At 41.5% G+C, this 12,607-nt stretch overlaps 1 protein-coding gene across 2 annotated transcripts in view; it reads right to left on the bottom strand.

Annotated features, from left to right (window-relative positions):
• KLHDC4 (kelch domain containing 4) overlaps positions 1-12,607 on the bottom strand; it is a 54,052-nt gene that overhangs the window by 16,549 nt on the left and 24,896 nt on the right. For both annotated transcript variants that reach the window (XM_070500292.1, XM_070500293.1), the window contains one exon: positions 3,509-3,601. In XM_070500292.1, the coding sequence (XP_070356393.1) occupies positions 3,509-3,601 (93 nt within the window). The remainder of the gene's footprint in view (positions 1-3,508; positions 3,602-12,607) is intronic.

The following is a 12,607-nucleotide window of genomic DNA, read 5'->3' on the forward strand; positions in this document are numbered from 1 at the left end:
TTCTCTTCCCCTTCTAAGTTACAGGGGTCACAACTTATTCCATTTTGTGTTGTGAGTTTGTGATTAAAATGATGAGATTATAGTTATTTTTGATGTTTTCCTTCCCTTTATCTTTAATGTTATAAGTGTTTCCTAGCCTGTTCTGATAAAGAGTTGCAATTTTCTGATTTTATCTATTTATCTCCTTGTTAAAGCCTTTATAAATCCTTTTTTTTCTTCAGGTATGAGGGCTTTCTTGATCATTTCGTGTGTGTGTGTGGGGGGGGGGGGGTCTTGTGGCAATAAACTCCCTCAGCTTGTGTTTATCTGGGGAAGTTTTTATTTCTCCATCCTATCTGAAGGATATTTTTCCTGGATAGAGTATTCTTGGCTGAAAGTTTTTGTCTTTTAGAATTTTGAATATATCATTCCACTCTCTCCTAGCTGTAAAGTTTCTGATGAGAAATCTGGTGAAAGCCTGATAGGGGTTCTGTTGTAGGTTATTTTCTTCTGCTGTGCAGCCCTTAGCATTTTTTCTTTGTCATTGACTTTTGCCAGTTTAACTACTATATGCCTTGGAGAAGGTCCTTTTACATTGATATAATTAGGAGTTCTATTAGCTTCTTTTACTTGTAATTCCAGCTCCTTTTCCAGGTTTGGGAAGTTCTCAGCTATTATTTCTTTGAACAAGCCTTCTGCTCCTTTCACCCTCTGGAATATCTATGATACTTATATTGCATTTCCTAATTGAATTGGATATTTCTCAGAGAATTTCTTCATGTCTTTTTCGTCTTAATTCTCTCTCCTCCTCCATCTGAAGCATTTCTATATTTCTGTCCTCCAAATTGCTAATTACGTCCTCCATAATATCAGCTCTGTTATTCAAGCACTTCAGATTTTTCTTAATCTCATTCACTGTGTTTTTCATCTCTGACATTTCTGACTGAAACTGAAGAAAAACAAATCTCTTTTGTTAAGAATTCCCTCTGTTCATTAACTTTATTCCTGATTTCATTGAACTGTCTTTCTGAATTTTCTTTTAACTTGAGTTTTTTTTATGATAGCTGTGTTTAATTTTCTGTCATTTAGATTGTAAATCTCAGTGCCTTCAGGAATGATTTCTGGGTGCTGGTCTGGAGAGGGAAAGGACATCTCCTTACGTCCTTCCTCTTCCTCCCAGGGCGTCCAGCACCTCCACCTTCAGACATATGACTGCGTGGGTCTCTCAGGCCTCTATTGTGTTGTGTGAATGTGCTCTGTTGGTTTATGAATGTCCTTTCTGTTGTATCTTGGAGGGGAGGAGTCTAAGGGAAGAGCTGACTCTGCCATGATGCTCACATCACTCTTCTTTTTCTTTTTATGTGAGCTGCCACCAGGGCATGGCTGCTAACAGATGAGCAGTATAGGTCTGTGCCCGGCAACCAAACCCACGAACCTGGGCTGCTGAAGCAGAGTGCACCAAATTCAACCACTAGGCCACTGCAGCTAGCCCAGGAAGCAAGGAACGTGGAGGCTCGTAGTTTTTAAAAAACTTCACTATCTTCCACCATTTTCACAGATTCCATGTTGCAGATTTTCAGTAAAGAAATTCTATTCTGCATTGAGATAAACAGCAACTGCTATTTGGTTTTTAAAAGTCAAACTAATTTAACATGTATGGTGACTACACAGATATTTGTTCTAATATCTTCATTTTTTCTGTATGTTTTAAATACTTCATAAACAATAATTTTAAACAAGGTAACAGATGAGAACAGCTTTGAAAAGAGTTGATTTTGAAATGGTTTCAAGTTACAGCCACTGTGAAACCTGATTCACTTTATACCCTTGAGTTCCTGGGAGGAGAGGCTGTGTCGATCTTAACTTGCTGTCCTGCACACAGTAGGTGCCAAAAGTAATGCACTGACAGACCCATGCATCTCCATGTCTGTTTTGTGGCAAATAATTGTTTGTTTTTTTTAAGTTTCAAGAATAAATATAAACGACAATCCTAAGGTACAGATTTCTAAAAACAGCCCCAGCTCTCCTATGCAAAATGGTGATGACCAGACAAACTCCTGCACAGCAAGGAGAACAGTCAGGGCAGCAGAGAACAGGTGGGGGCAGGAGGGGGGAACACGGGACCAACTGAAAATCAGCAATCTCTTGTTAAGGACAAGTTCGACTACTTATTAGCTTGGTCTCATCTTTAGTTTGAGACAATAACTGCCCTACCAACTGCTTGGTCTCTAAGAGAATGCGTAAACTCCACTTGCTAAACTGCATGACAAGACATAAAATTCAAGCATTATTACAGCCAAGTTACACCTTTAAGGATGCAAAACCATTCCCTGTTTAACATGAATTATACTTTTAAAAACTCCTCCAAAAGCATCTAAGAATTTATATCCCCTTTTCTCAACTAATGAAACTATTTTTTATTCGTAAAGAAAAACTGAAATTTTCATTGAGCCAAATCTACACCACACCCTCCACCTAAGATGGGGGATGTGAAAAAGTGGCACCAGTCACTCCTCCTAACTCACCAATGCCTTCTTCCTCACGTGTGCGAGGATTTATTTTCATGAGCCAGGAACTATCAGAAAAAAATGTGTGCAAATAGATCCATAATGTGATAAAAGTCTGAGTAGTGCCACCACAATTAATAGATTGACCACTATGTTATTTTTTCAAGGACTACGAGAGAGAGAAGAGAGCATAAAACAAGCACACGGCAAGAAAGACAGGCATCCACTTCTCTGACTTGGCACATGGTGAGAGGAAAAGCCCTGCAAACACAGCCTCACCAGCCATTACAACAGCCTAGACGTTTTACCCAAAACATTATGTATTATGATGGTGACAGGAATACTAACCTGTTCACCATGTGTCTCATTTTCCTGGACTGAATTAAGGACATTCAAGAGGGTATGTGTATAGATGACAGGATTAGAATAATCAGAGAGCCTGCAAGCCTGGCCTGAGAACCCACTGCAGCTTCCCAGCAAAACTGAGGTCTCTCTTCAGACTCCCCTGCAGAACATGGCCATTGCTGTGTGCCCAGCACTGGGAGTTTTTAAATTATTTTAGCCCAGTGGGTGTCAAAGTGAGGCTCCCTGGCCAGCAGCATCAGCATCACCTTGGAACTTGCAGAAGTGCTGATTCTCAGGCCGCATTCTAGGGCTACTGAGTCAGGAACCCAGGGCTAGGGCCTAGCAGCCAGAGTCTTAACAAGCCCTCCAGGGGATTCTGAACCAGCTAAAGTTTGAGAATCCTGTGTTAGATATGACTGCCCACAACATTTGCAGGGTTTAATGCAAAATAAAAATATGGGGCCCTTTGTTCAATAACTATTAAGAATTTCAAGACAGTGACAGGAGAGCATTAAACCTAGCTTGGAGCCCTCTGACTATGGCCCTGTGCAGCTGCCTGAACCGCATACCCACACAGCTGGCCTTGGATTTAGGGGATGGGTGGCATTATCCAGGTGTAGTCAGAATGGTTCTTTCCATAAAAAGTTCACCCCTATCTTCCTGCTATTGGTACCAACCTTGTACTCTCATGGAAGCCACCAAAAAGGATTAACTGTCTCTTCCAGGCTACCATCCGATGTCCACTCCGACCTGAAGGACCCCCTGGTGATCTAAAGTGAAAAAAAAAAATGAAAAGACCATTTTTTAGACCAATTTCTGTTTCATGAGCACTTACTGAGTACCCTTTAATTTGACAATCTATTAAAACCGTCCTGAGTTTAGCTAGCTACTATAAACTTCCACAATAAAATATGAGGAAATGTCCATGATCTCGGAGTAGATAAACATTTCTTAGAACATAATAAACTAGACCTCCATCAAAATAAAAATCTTCGGGGCCAGCCCAGATCCCGGGTGCAGACATGGCACCATTTGTCAAGCCATGCTGTGGGAGGAATCCCACATATAAAGTAGAGGAAGATGGGCACAGATGTGCACTCAGGGCCAATCTTCCTCAGAAAAAAGAGGAGGATTGGCAGATCCCTCACACGTCTGAAGACCTCTTTACAGCGGTTCCTTTTACCTGGTACATCATGTCCCACTAATGAGAAAAAATTAAGAGGCATACCAAAAGGCAAAAAACACAATTTGAAGAGACAGAGCCAGCATCAAAATCAAACATGCAAGGATGCTGGAATTATCAGACTAGAAATCCAACACAACCATTATCAATATGCTAAGGGCTCTAATGGATAAATCAGATAGAATACAAGAACAGATGGGCAATGTAACCAGAGAAATGGAAATCCTAAGAATAAATCAAAAAGAAATACTAGAGATAAAAAAACACTGTAACAGAAATGAAGAATGCCTTTGACAGGCTTGTCAGTAGACTGGACATGGCTGAGAAGGGAATCTCTGAGCTGGAGGACGTATCAATAGAATCCTCAAAAACCAAAAGCAAGGAGAACAAAGACTAGAAAAACCCTACAGAATATTCAAGGCCTGTGGGACGATTACAAAAGGTGTAACACACACATAAGGGGAATGCCAGGAGAAGAAAGAGAGAAAGGAACAGAAAAAAATATTTGAAACAATAATGACTGAGAACTGCCTCAAATTAAACTCAGACACCAAACCACAGATCTAGGAAGCTCAGAGAAAACCAAGTAGGATAAATGCCAAAAAACTACACCTAGCATATCACTTTCAAATTACAGAAAATCAAAGATAAAGAAAAAATCCCGAAAGAAGCCAATGGAAAAGAACACCTACCTATGGAACAACGCAGATAAGAATTACATCCAACTTCTTCTCAGAAACCACGGAAGCGAGATGAGATTGGAGGAAAATATTTAAAGAGTGAGAAAAAAACCCCACCAACCTGTAATTCTATACCCTGCAAAATATCCTTCAAAAGTGAAAAAGAAAGACTGCCTCAAACAAAAATTAAAGGAATTTGTTGCCAGTAGAACCGCCTTGCAAGAAATGTTAAAAGTTCTTTAGAGAAAAGGAAAATAACAGAGGTCAGAAACTCCTCTGTACTTACAGAAAGGAACAGCAATGAAGAAGGAATAGGTGAAAGTAAAATAACTCTTATTTTTCTCATTTTTAACTGATTTAACAGATAACATTTTGTTCAAAATAATAATAGCAACAATGTCTTCAATTATGTATGCTTTTATACACACACACACTTACGTATGTTTATGTATAAGTGAAAGGAGTGACAGCAATGATAAAAGCAACAGGGAGAAGGAATCAGGATTATTTTATAATTCTAAGGCACTCACACTACTCATGAAGTGTTACAGTGTTATTTGAAAGTACACCTGGATTAGTTGTAAATGTCTATTGCAAACTGTAGGGCAACCACCATAAAAGGTAAAAAAAGAAGTACAACTGATATGCCAAGAAAGGGGAGAAAATGGAAATATAAAAAATGCTCAATTAAAATTACAAAAGGCAGAAAAACAGTGAAATCCAAACAAAGGAACAAACAACAAGGACAACAAATAGAAAACAGTAACACACATGGCAGATATTAATCCAACTATATCAATAATCTCTTTGAATGACGATGGCCTAAATGCACCAATTAAAGACAGAGATTGTCAGGGTGGATCAAAAAAAAGACCTAGCTATATGAAGACTACAAGAAACCCACTTTAAATATAAAGAAACGTATAAATGAAAAGTAAACAGATGGACGACAGACATACCATGTTTATATTAATCAAAGGAAAGTAAGAGTAACTAAATTAATTTCAGACACAGTGGACTTCAAAGCAAGAAAAGTCATCAGGGATTTAAAAGGGCATTATATAATTATAAAGGGGTCAACTTTTAAAAAAGATATAATTTTTAACATGTATGCACTGAACAACAGAGCATCAAACTATGTGAGACAAAAACTAAGAAAAGTGCAAGGAGAAATATGAATCCACTATCATAGTTAGAGAATTCGATGCTCCTCCTCTCAAAAATGGACAAATGCCGCATGCAGGAATCAGTAAGGACACAGGTGAACTCAACAACAGCATCAATCAACTGGACACACAGTCATGCGCCACTTAACCATGGGGTTACATTCTGAGAAATGCCTTGTTAGGCCAGTCTGTCATTGTGCAAAGATCATAGGGTGTACTTACACAAACTTATATGTGACAGCCTACTAAACGCCCAGGCTATATACCAATCTTACGGGACACCATCGTATATGCAGTCTGTCGTTGACCAAAACACCATTATGCAGCACCTGACTATAACTGAGATCTACAGACTACTTTATCCAACAATAGAATACACATTTTTCTCAAGCGCATGTAGAACATTCACCAAGATAGACCATATTCTGGGCCATAAAACACACCGTAACAAATTTAAAAGGATAGAAACCATACAATGTCTGCTCTCAGACCACAATGGAATTAAACTAGAAATCAATAACAGAAAGATAACCAGATAATCCCAAGATTACAGAAATTAACACACCTCTAAACAACACATTGGTCAAAGAAAAAATATCAAGAGAAATTTAAAAATATTTTGAACTAAATGAAAATGAAAACACAATTATCAAAATTTGTGGGATGCAGCAAAAGCAATGCTTAGAAGGAAATTTACAGAAGCGAACACATGTATTAGAAAAGAAGAAAGATCTAAAATCTATAATCTAAGATTCCACCTTAGAAAACTGGAAAAAGAAGGGGAAATTCAACTCAAAGTAAGCAGAAGAAAAGGAATAATAAGAATTACAGCAGAAATTACTGAAATTGAAAACAGGAAATAGAGGAAATCAACAAAACCAAAAGCTGGTTCTTTGACACGATCAAGAAAATTGATAAGCTTCTAGCCAAGCTAACTAAGGAAAAAAGAGAGAGGACACAAATTACTAACATCAGAAATGAAAGAGAGGACCTCACACTATAGAGCCCATGGAAATTAAAAGGATAACAAAGGAATACTATGAACAACTCTCTGCCCACACATTTGATAACTAGATAAAAGGGACCATTCCCTAAAAGAAATAGTTTGCAAAAACCTACACAAGAAGAGACAATCTGAATAGGTCTTTATCTATTAAAGACATTGAATCAATAATTAACAACCTTCTGAAAGGTAAAGCACCAGACCCAGATGGGTTCACTGGTGAATTCCACCAAACACTTAAGGAAGAAATTATACCAATCCTCTACAATCTCTTTCAGGACATAGCTTCTATCCTCTATCCATCATTACCCTAATACCAAAACCAGACAAAGACATTACAAGAAAAGAAGACTACAGACTAATCTCTCTCATGAACAGAGATGCAAAAATCCTCAACAAAATATTAACAGATCAAATCCAAAAAAGAATTATACACTATGACAAGTGGGATTTATCCTGGGTTTGCAAGGCTGGTTCAACATTTGAAAATTGATTAATATAATACATCACATCAAAAGACTAAAAAAGACAAGTCGTGATCATATTAATAGATGCAGAAAAAGCATTTGACAAAATCTAACACCCAATTCATAATAAAAAAAAACCTCTCAGTAAGCTAGGAATAGAGGGGAACTTTCTGAACTTGATAAAGATCTATAAAAACCTACAGCTAACGTCCTACTTGATGAGAAACTCAAATCTTTCCCATTAAGATCAAGTAGATGGCAAGGATGTCTGATCTTAACATTCCTTTTCAACATCATACCAGAAGTCCTTGCTAATATAATAAGGCAAGAAGAGGAAATAAAAAGTATACATGCCAGGAAGCAAGACGTAAAACTGTCTTTGTTCTTTGTCTTTGAAGACTCAGTACTGTCAAGAGGTCAGTTCTGCCCAACTTGATCCACAGATTCAATGCAATCCCAATCAAAATCCCAGCAACTTATTTTATGGATTTCAACATGATGATTCTAAAGTTTATATGGAGAGGCAAGAGATCCAGAATGGCCAACACAATATTAAGAAGAACAAAGTTCAAGACAGTGTGGTGCTGGCAAGAGAATAAACAAATAGATAACGGAACAGAACAGAGAGCCCAGAAGCAGATCCCATAAACACAGTCAACTGATCTTCGACAGAGGAGCAAAGGCGACACAATGGAGCACAGACAGTCTCCTCAACAAACGGTGCTGGAGCGACTGGACATCCACATGGAAAATAGCGAACGTAGACACAGACTGCACACCCTTCCCTAAAATTAACTCCAAATGGACCATCGACCTAAATGTCAAATAATCGATAAGCAAGACTTTATAAAAATTTAAAACTTCTGCTCTGCAAAAAGACAATATCAAGAGAATTACAAAATAAGCCACAACCTGGGAGAAAATACTTGCAGAAGATACATCTGATAAAGAACTGTTATCCAAAATATACAAACAACTCTTAAAACTCAACAATAAGAAAACAAACAAACTGATTAAAAAAGCCGATGTGGTCATCCAGGCACACTCCCTAGATTCTTCCAGATTACAAGCCTCAAGTCCTATGTGGGCTCTCCCCAGGCTCCTCTGCTTACGGTGTTTTGCGCTGGTTGCTCTCTAGGCCTGGCTCTCCCACCTACAGCTGTCAAGTCCAGCTCCCCCACCAAGACCTCAACAACTCCAGGCTGCAAAGGATGGTTACAGCCTGAAGCACAGTTCAGCACTTATTTACAGAATGCATTCTCCACTTATTTTTGTGTATTCTATATAGCTTCCCCCAAAACCAGGTGCCCTAAAAAATACATCAAAACACAGAATCTCGAAATGAAAGGGAAGCTCAAGCTGCCCAATCCAAAGGCCTAACCCTTCAGCAAATTTCAGATGAACAGCTCATCACACGTTGCTGTGAGGACCACAGGATCTTCCCTCATCCCAATCCAGAATGAATTCTGTTCTCACCTTTCTTCAAACGCTTGAGCATACTGGGCTCTCTCAGTTCATTAATGTCTCTTTTAATGTGTCACTCAAAATGACCACCATACTTGTCCATGGAAAGGCAAGGAAACAATCAGCACCTCCATCCAACCTTTAAGCACTAGCCTTTGGGGAGCCTCCTCATAGGTTGACACCTACCAGGATTGCAAGGTACAAAACCCCTCTCTTCTACTAGCAAGGGCATTTTTTAAAGTCATATCTCTTAATCCTCTATTTATAGGCAACCTACAAGGGAAACTTGTCCCACTTCGATTTCATCTTGCTAGATTTGGTCCAGGAAGATAATTTTGGATGCTGAATTTGTCAACCAATTTATCTGCCCTCCTAGCTTTGTATCACCCACAAATTTAGTAAGCATGTTTTCTTATACAAATTCATGACCAAAAAAACAAATGGGCAAGGCTCAGAAGAAGGGTCTGGGCACGCCATGACACCACCACCCGCAGGTCCACAACATCGCTGGGTTGCTGGGTGCTGACCCTGACTGCACACTCTGCATGGGGGGTGGGGGTAGCACACTGTCCTTAGGGCTGGCCCCGATCCACAGGTTGAAGTGGACGGCATGACATCTCCATGCCCTCTGTGCTGGGTGGCTGAGCAGACGGGCCCCACATTGTGCAGCCGCACATTAGAGAAGGTGAACGAGAAGAAAAACACCCCGTGTGCTGGGCAAGAAGCAAGCCCCCCTTGTGAGAAGTTTTCTGACAGAACGCTTTACAAGTACAATCTGAGGATTAGGTTTTCATTCAACAACTAAACTTGTCTGGTTGCTTCCAATTCTACTTCAAAACAAGCTACACACAGGAGAGCTTGAATGCTACCAATGTTAGTCCAGTAACCATGAATCTAAGGGCCCGTGACCTGCGGACACAGCATCAGCAAGCTGTCATCTACAAATGACTCCCTGCAGCCAAGATGGGCCAGGTTAGTGGCCTCCTGTCAGCTTCCTGTCCACGAATCCAAGGGGTGTTTTGTCAACTCACTTTTTGTGGCAGCAGCTAAGTACCACTTGTTTTGTAACCAAAAAGGGAAAAAATGTTCTATAAAAAGACTCCATTTACCCCTTTAGAAAAATAAAGCCACCAAAAAAGCCTGTTTATATTTCAAGCTCCAACAGGCACTTTTCAATTGCCATCACTCCTAAATATGGAGTCTTAAAAAATTAACATGTCCTACTTGGCCAGACCTATATTCGGCAAAAGAATGCATGTGTAATGTTGTGGGATGAGTGCTTTGGTGCATCTGAGTTCTGCGTAGAATGGCATTCCACCAGGGCGGGCTGCTACTCAGCATCCGTCACCCAGGCCCCATGCAATGGGCCGCTGTGCTGACGTTTACAGAAAATGCACAAACAACAAAAAGCTCCATGGGCACAGGGTACAAACAGCATTAAGCATTTGGTATGCAATGCTTCCCTGAGTTATGTTCAAGTCTACACCTTAGAAAAGTATACGCTATGGCACCAGGCCAAGCCAGACAGCCCCGAGACCCTTAACGGAGCAAAGGGACCACTTCTTTCCAAATCCCTGAGATTGCAGGTCACACAGACTGACAGGACAGGGAACTTCGTCTAGTGGTCTAGCGGCTCATCCTTACGCAGAAAAGGTCCCTCCTCCAAGAATGGTCACAGCACGGCCGCAGCAGGAAGACTGTGCAAGAGCGTCTCCCTTTGCATTTCAGACAGTTTGCCTTTGGAATTCAGCCCCACTGCTCCAAGTACCAAATCAGTCACCCACGTGTGAGCTCAGTAAGTAGAGGGTGTGTAAGCACACTGTACGGAATAACTTCAGTCTCTAGAATCCCAGCAGCCCGTCAAACTGTGTCCCTGTTTTATTTTTATCTTAACTATCACTCTTAATAATAAAACCACCAATTGTGGAATGTTTATTCTATGCTAGGCAGGGCCCTTTTATGTGCATTCATTCCTCGCAACAACTGCATGATGCAGATATGACCTTTAATCCCATTTACAGATAAGAAAATCAAGACTTAGAAGTCAAGAAACACACTAAGCAGGTCAGCGGCAGAACCAGAATTTAAACCAAGGCAGTCTGGTCCCAGAACTCACACTTTCAACCAGCAATTAAGACACCAAACTACAGGAAATGGAGGCGGAGGTGTCGGCACTAAGGACTTTGCACCAACCACTCACCCAAACGCAGCTTCTGCTGTCACACTCCTGCCTCACCCCAAATCAGTCACACTCCACTCGTGTGCTGCGCCTCCGGCCTCCCTCCTTCCGCACAAGCTCACCCGGAGTGACGTCAGCCAGTAAGGAAGGAGCAGGGCCGACACAGCTCCCACTGCTGCGGGTGCCCCGCTTCACTCACAGTGCCGCGTGCTGTTAATAAGCCCCGCCTCACGGGGGAGCACTGAGCCCTCAGACCATCAGCCCAACCAGCTCACTGCAGAACCCAGGTAACAGAGCACATGTGTTTCTATTTCCAGACGCATGTGTCACACCCCAAGATTCACAGACTTTCTAATTATGAGGCATGGTCTGATTTCAGCTAACTCATTATTGCCCTTTGCTACAGGATCATAAAAATAACTGAATCACTTTGCTAACGATTCTTCTTTCCTAGAATGTTAACTTTTCTCAGACACACTTTAAGAAATATACGCTAAGTGGGTTTAGCTGAAGACCAAATATTGGTTCCTTTCTCAAATCAAGAGAAAACAGTACACACACTTACTCAATGATGTCTATTTTTCCATTCAACCAATTTTTACTGATCACCTACTAAGTGCTCCAAGGCATGTAAAAATGTATCAGTTGCACACAAGTGTTCACGGCAGCATCACTCACCAGAGTGGAACAGTGGAAACCACCCAAATGTCCATCAGTGGATACATAAACAAAACGTGCTCTGGCCACACAGTGGAATATTATTTGGCCATAAAAAAAGAATTAAATGCTGATATGCTGCAGAATGGATGGACCTTAAGACATGATGCTGAGGGAAAGTCCGTCCCCAAAGGACAAATATGGTGGGGTTCTACTCACGTGAAATACCTAGAATAGGCAAATCCAGGGACAGAAAGCAGATTCGAGGTTCCCAGGGACTAGGGGGAAAGAGGAATGTGGGGTGAGTGGGAATGGAGTTTTTTTGGGGTGATGGAGACAGTCTAAATTTAGACAGCAGTGATGGCTGCACAACTCGGTGAATATGCTAAAACCACTGAATTATACATTTTGAAAGGGTGACTACGGTACGTGAACGACAGCTGGAGAAAGCTGAGTCTCTGTGCGCAGCCTAGCCCACCTCTGCCTGCAGTGTGTGAGTCACAGAGGACGAGCCAGGACGGCCAGGCCTTCAGAAATAAACGGAGGAAGGGTGCCAAAACCTTTCTCCCCTTGCCCAACTGCACCTCCTCCAGGGGAAGGGGAGGAAAGTGTGGTTCACCTTTAGAAATGCTGGCTTTTAAGGATGCGGACTGACCTAACCAGACCTTAACAAACAGGCACCCTGAAAGGGTAGGGCTGGCCCGCCATGACCGAAGAAGGGGATCAAAGGGCCCAAACACTCCGTACTGTGACACAGGTAATTCCTCTCCCGTGGGTTCCACCGCCCCCCAGCTCTGCCACCAACACAGAGAAGTCCCACCAGAGCGAGACGGACCAGCAGGAGACGGGGATGTGGGGGAGAGGGAAGGACCCAGGGCAGACCCCTTCCCCTGCCTCGGGCCCTTCTCAGGAGCATTGGCATCTCCTGCAGCTCTAGAACGCCCCCTCCCTAGCCCAGCCTTCACCACAGGTGTGAC

This window comes from Equus asinus, chromosome 28 (genome assembly GCF_041296235.1).
Source record: "Equus asinus isolate D_3611 breed Donkey chromosome 28, EquAss-T2T_v2, whole genome shotgun sequence".
NCBI classification, from domain to species: Eukaryota; Metazoa; Chordata; class Mammalia; order Perissodactyla; family Equidae; genus Equus; species Equus asinus.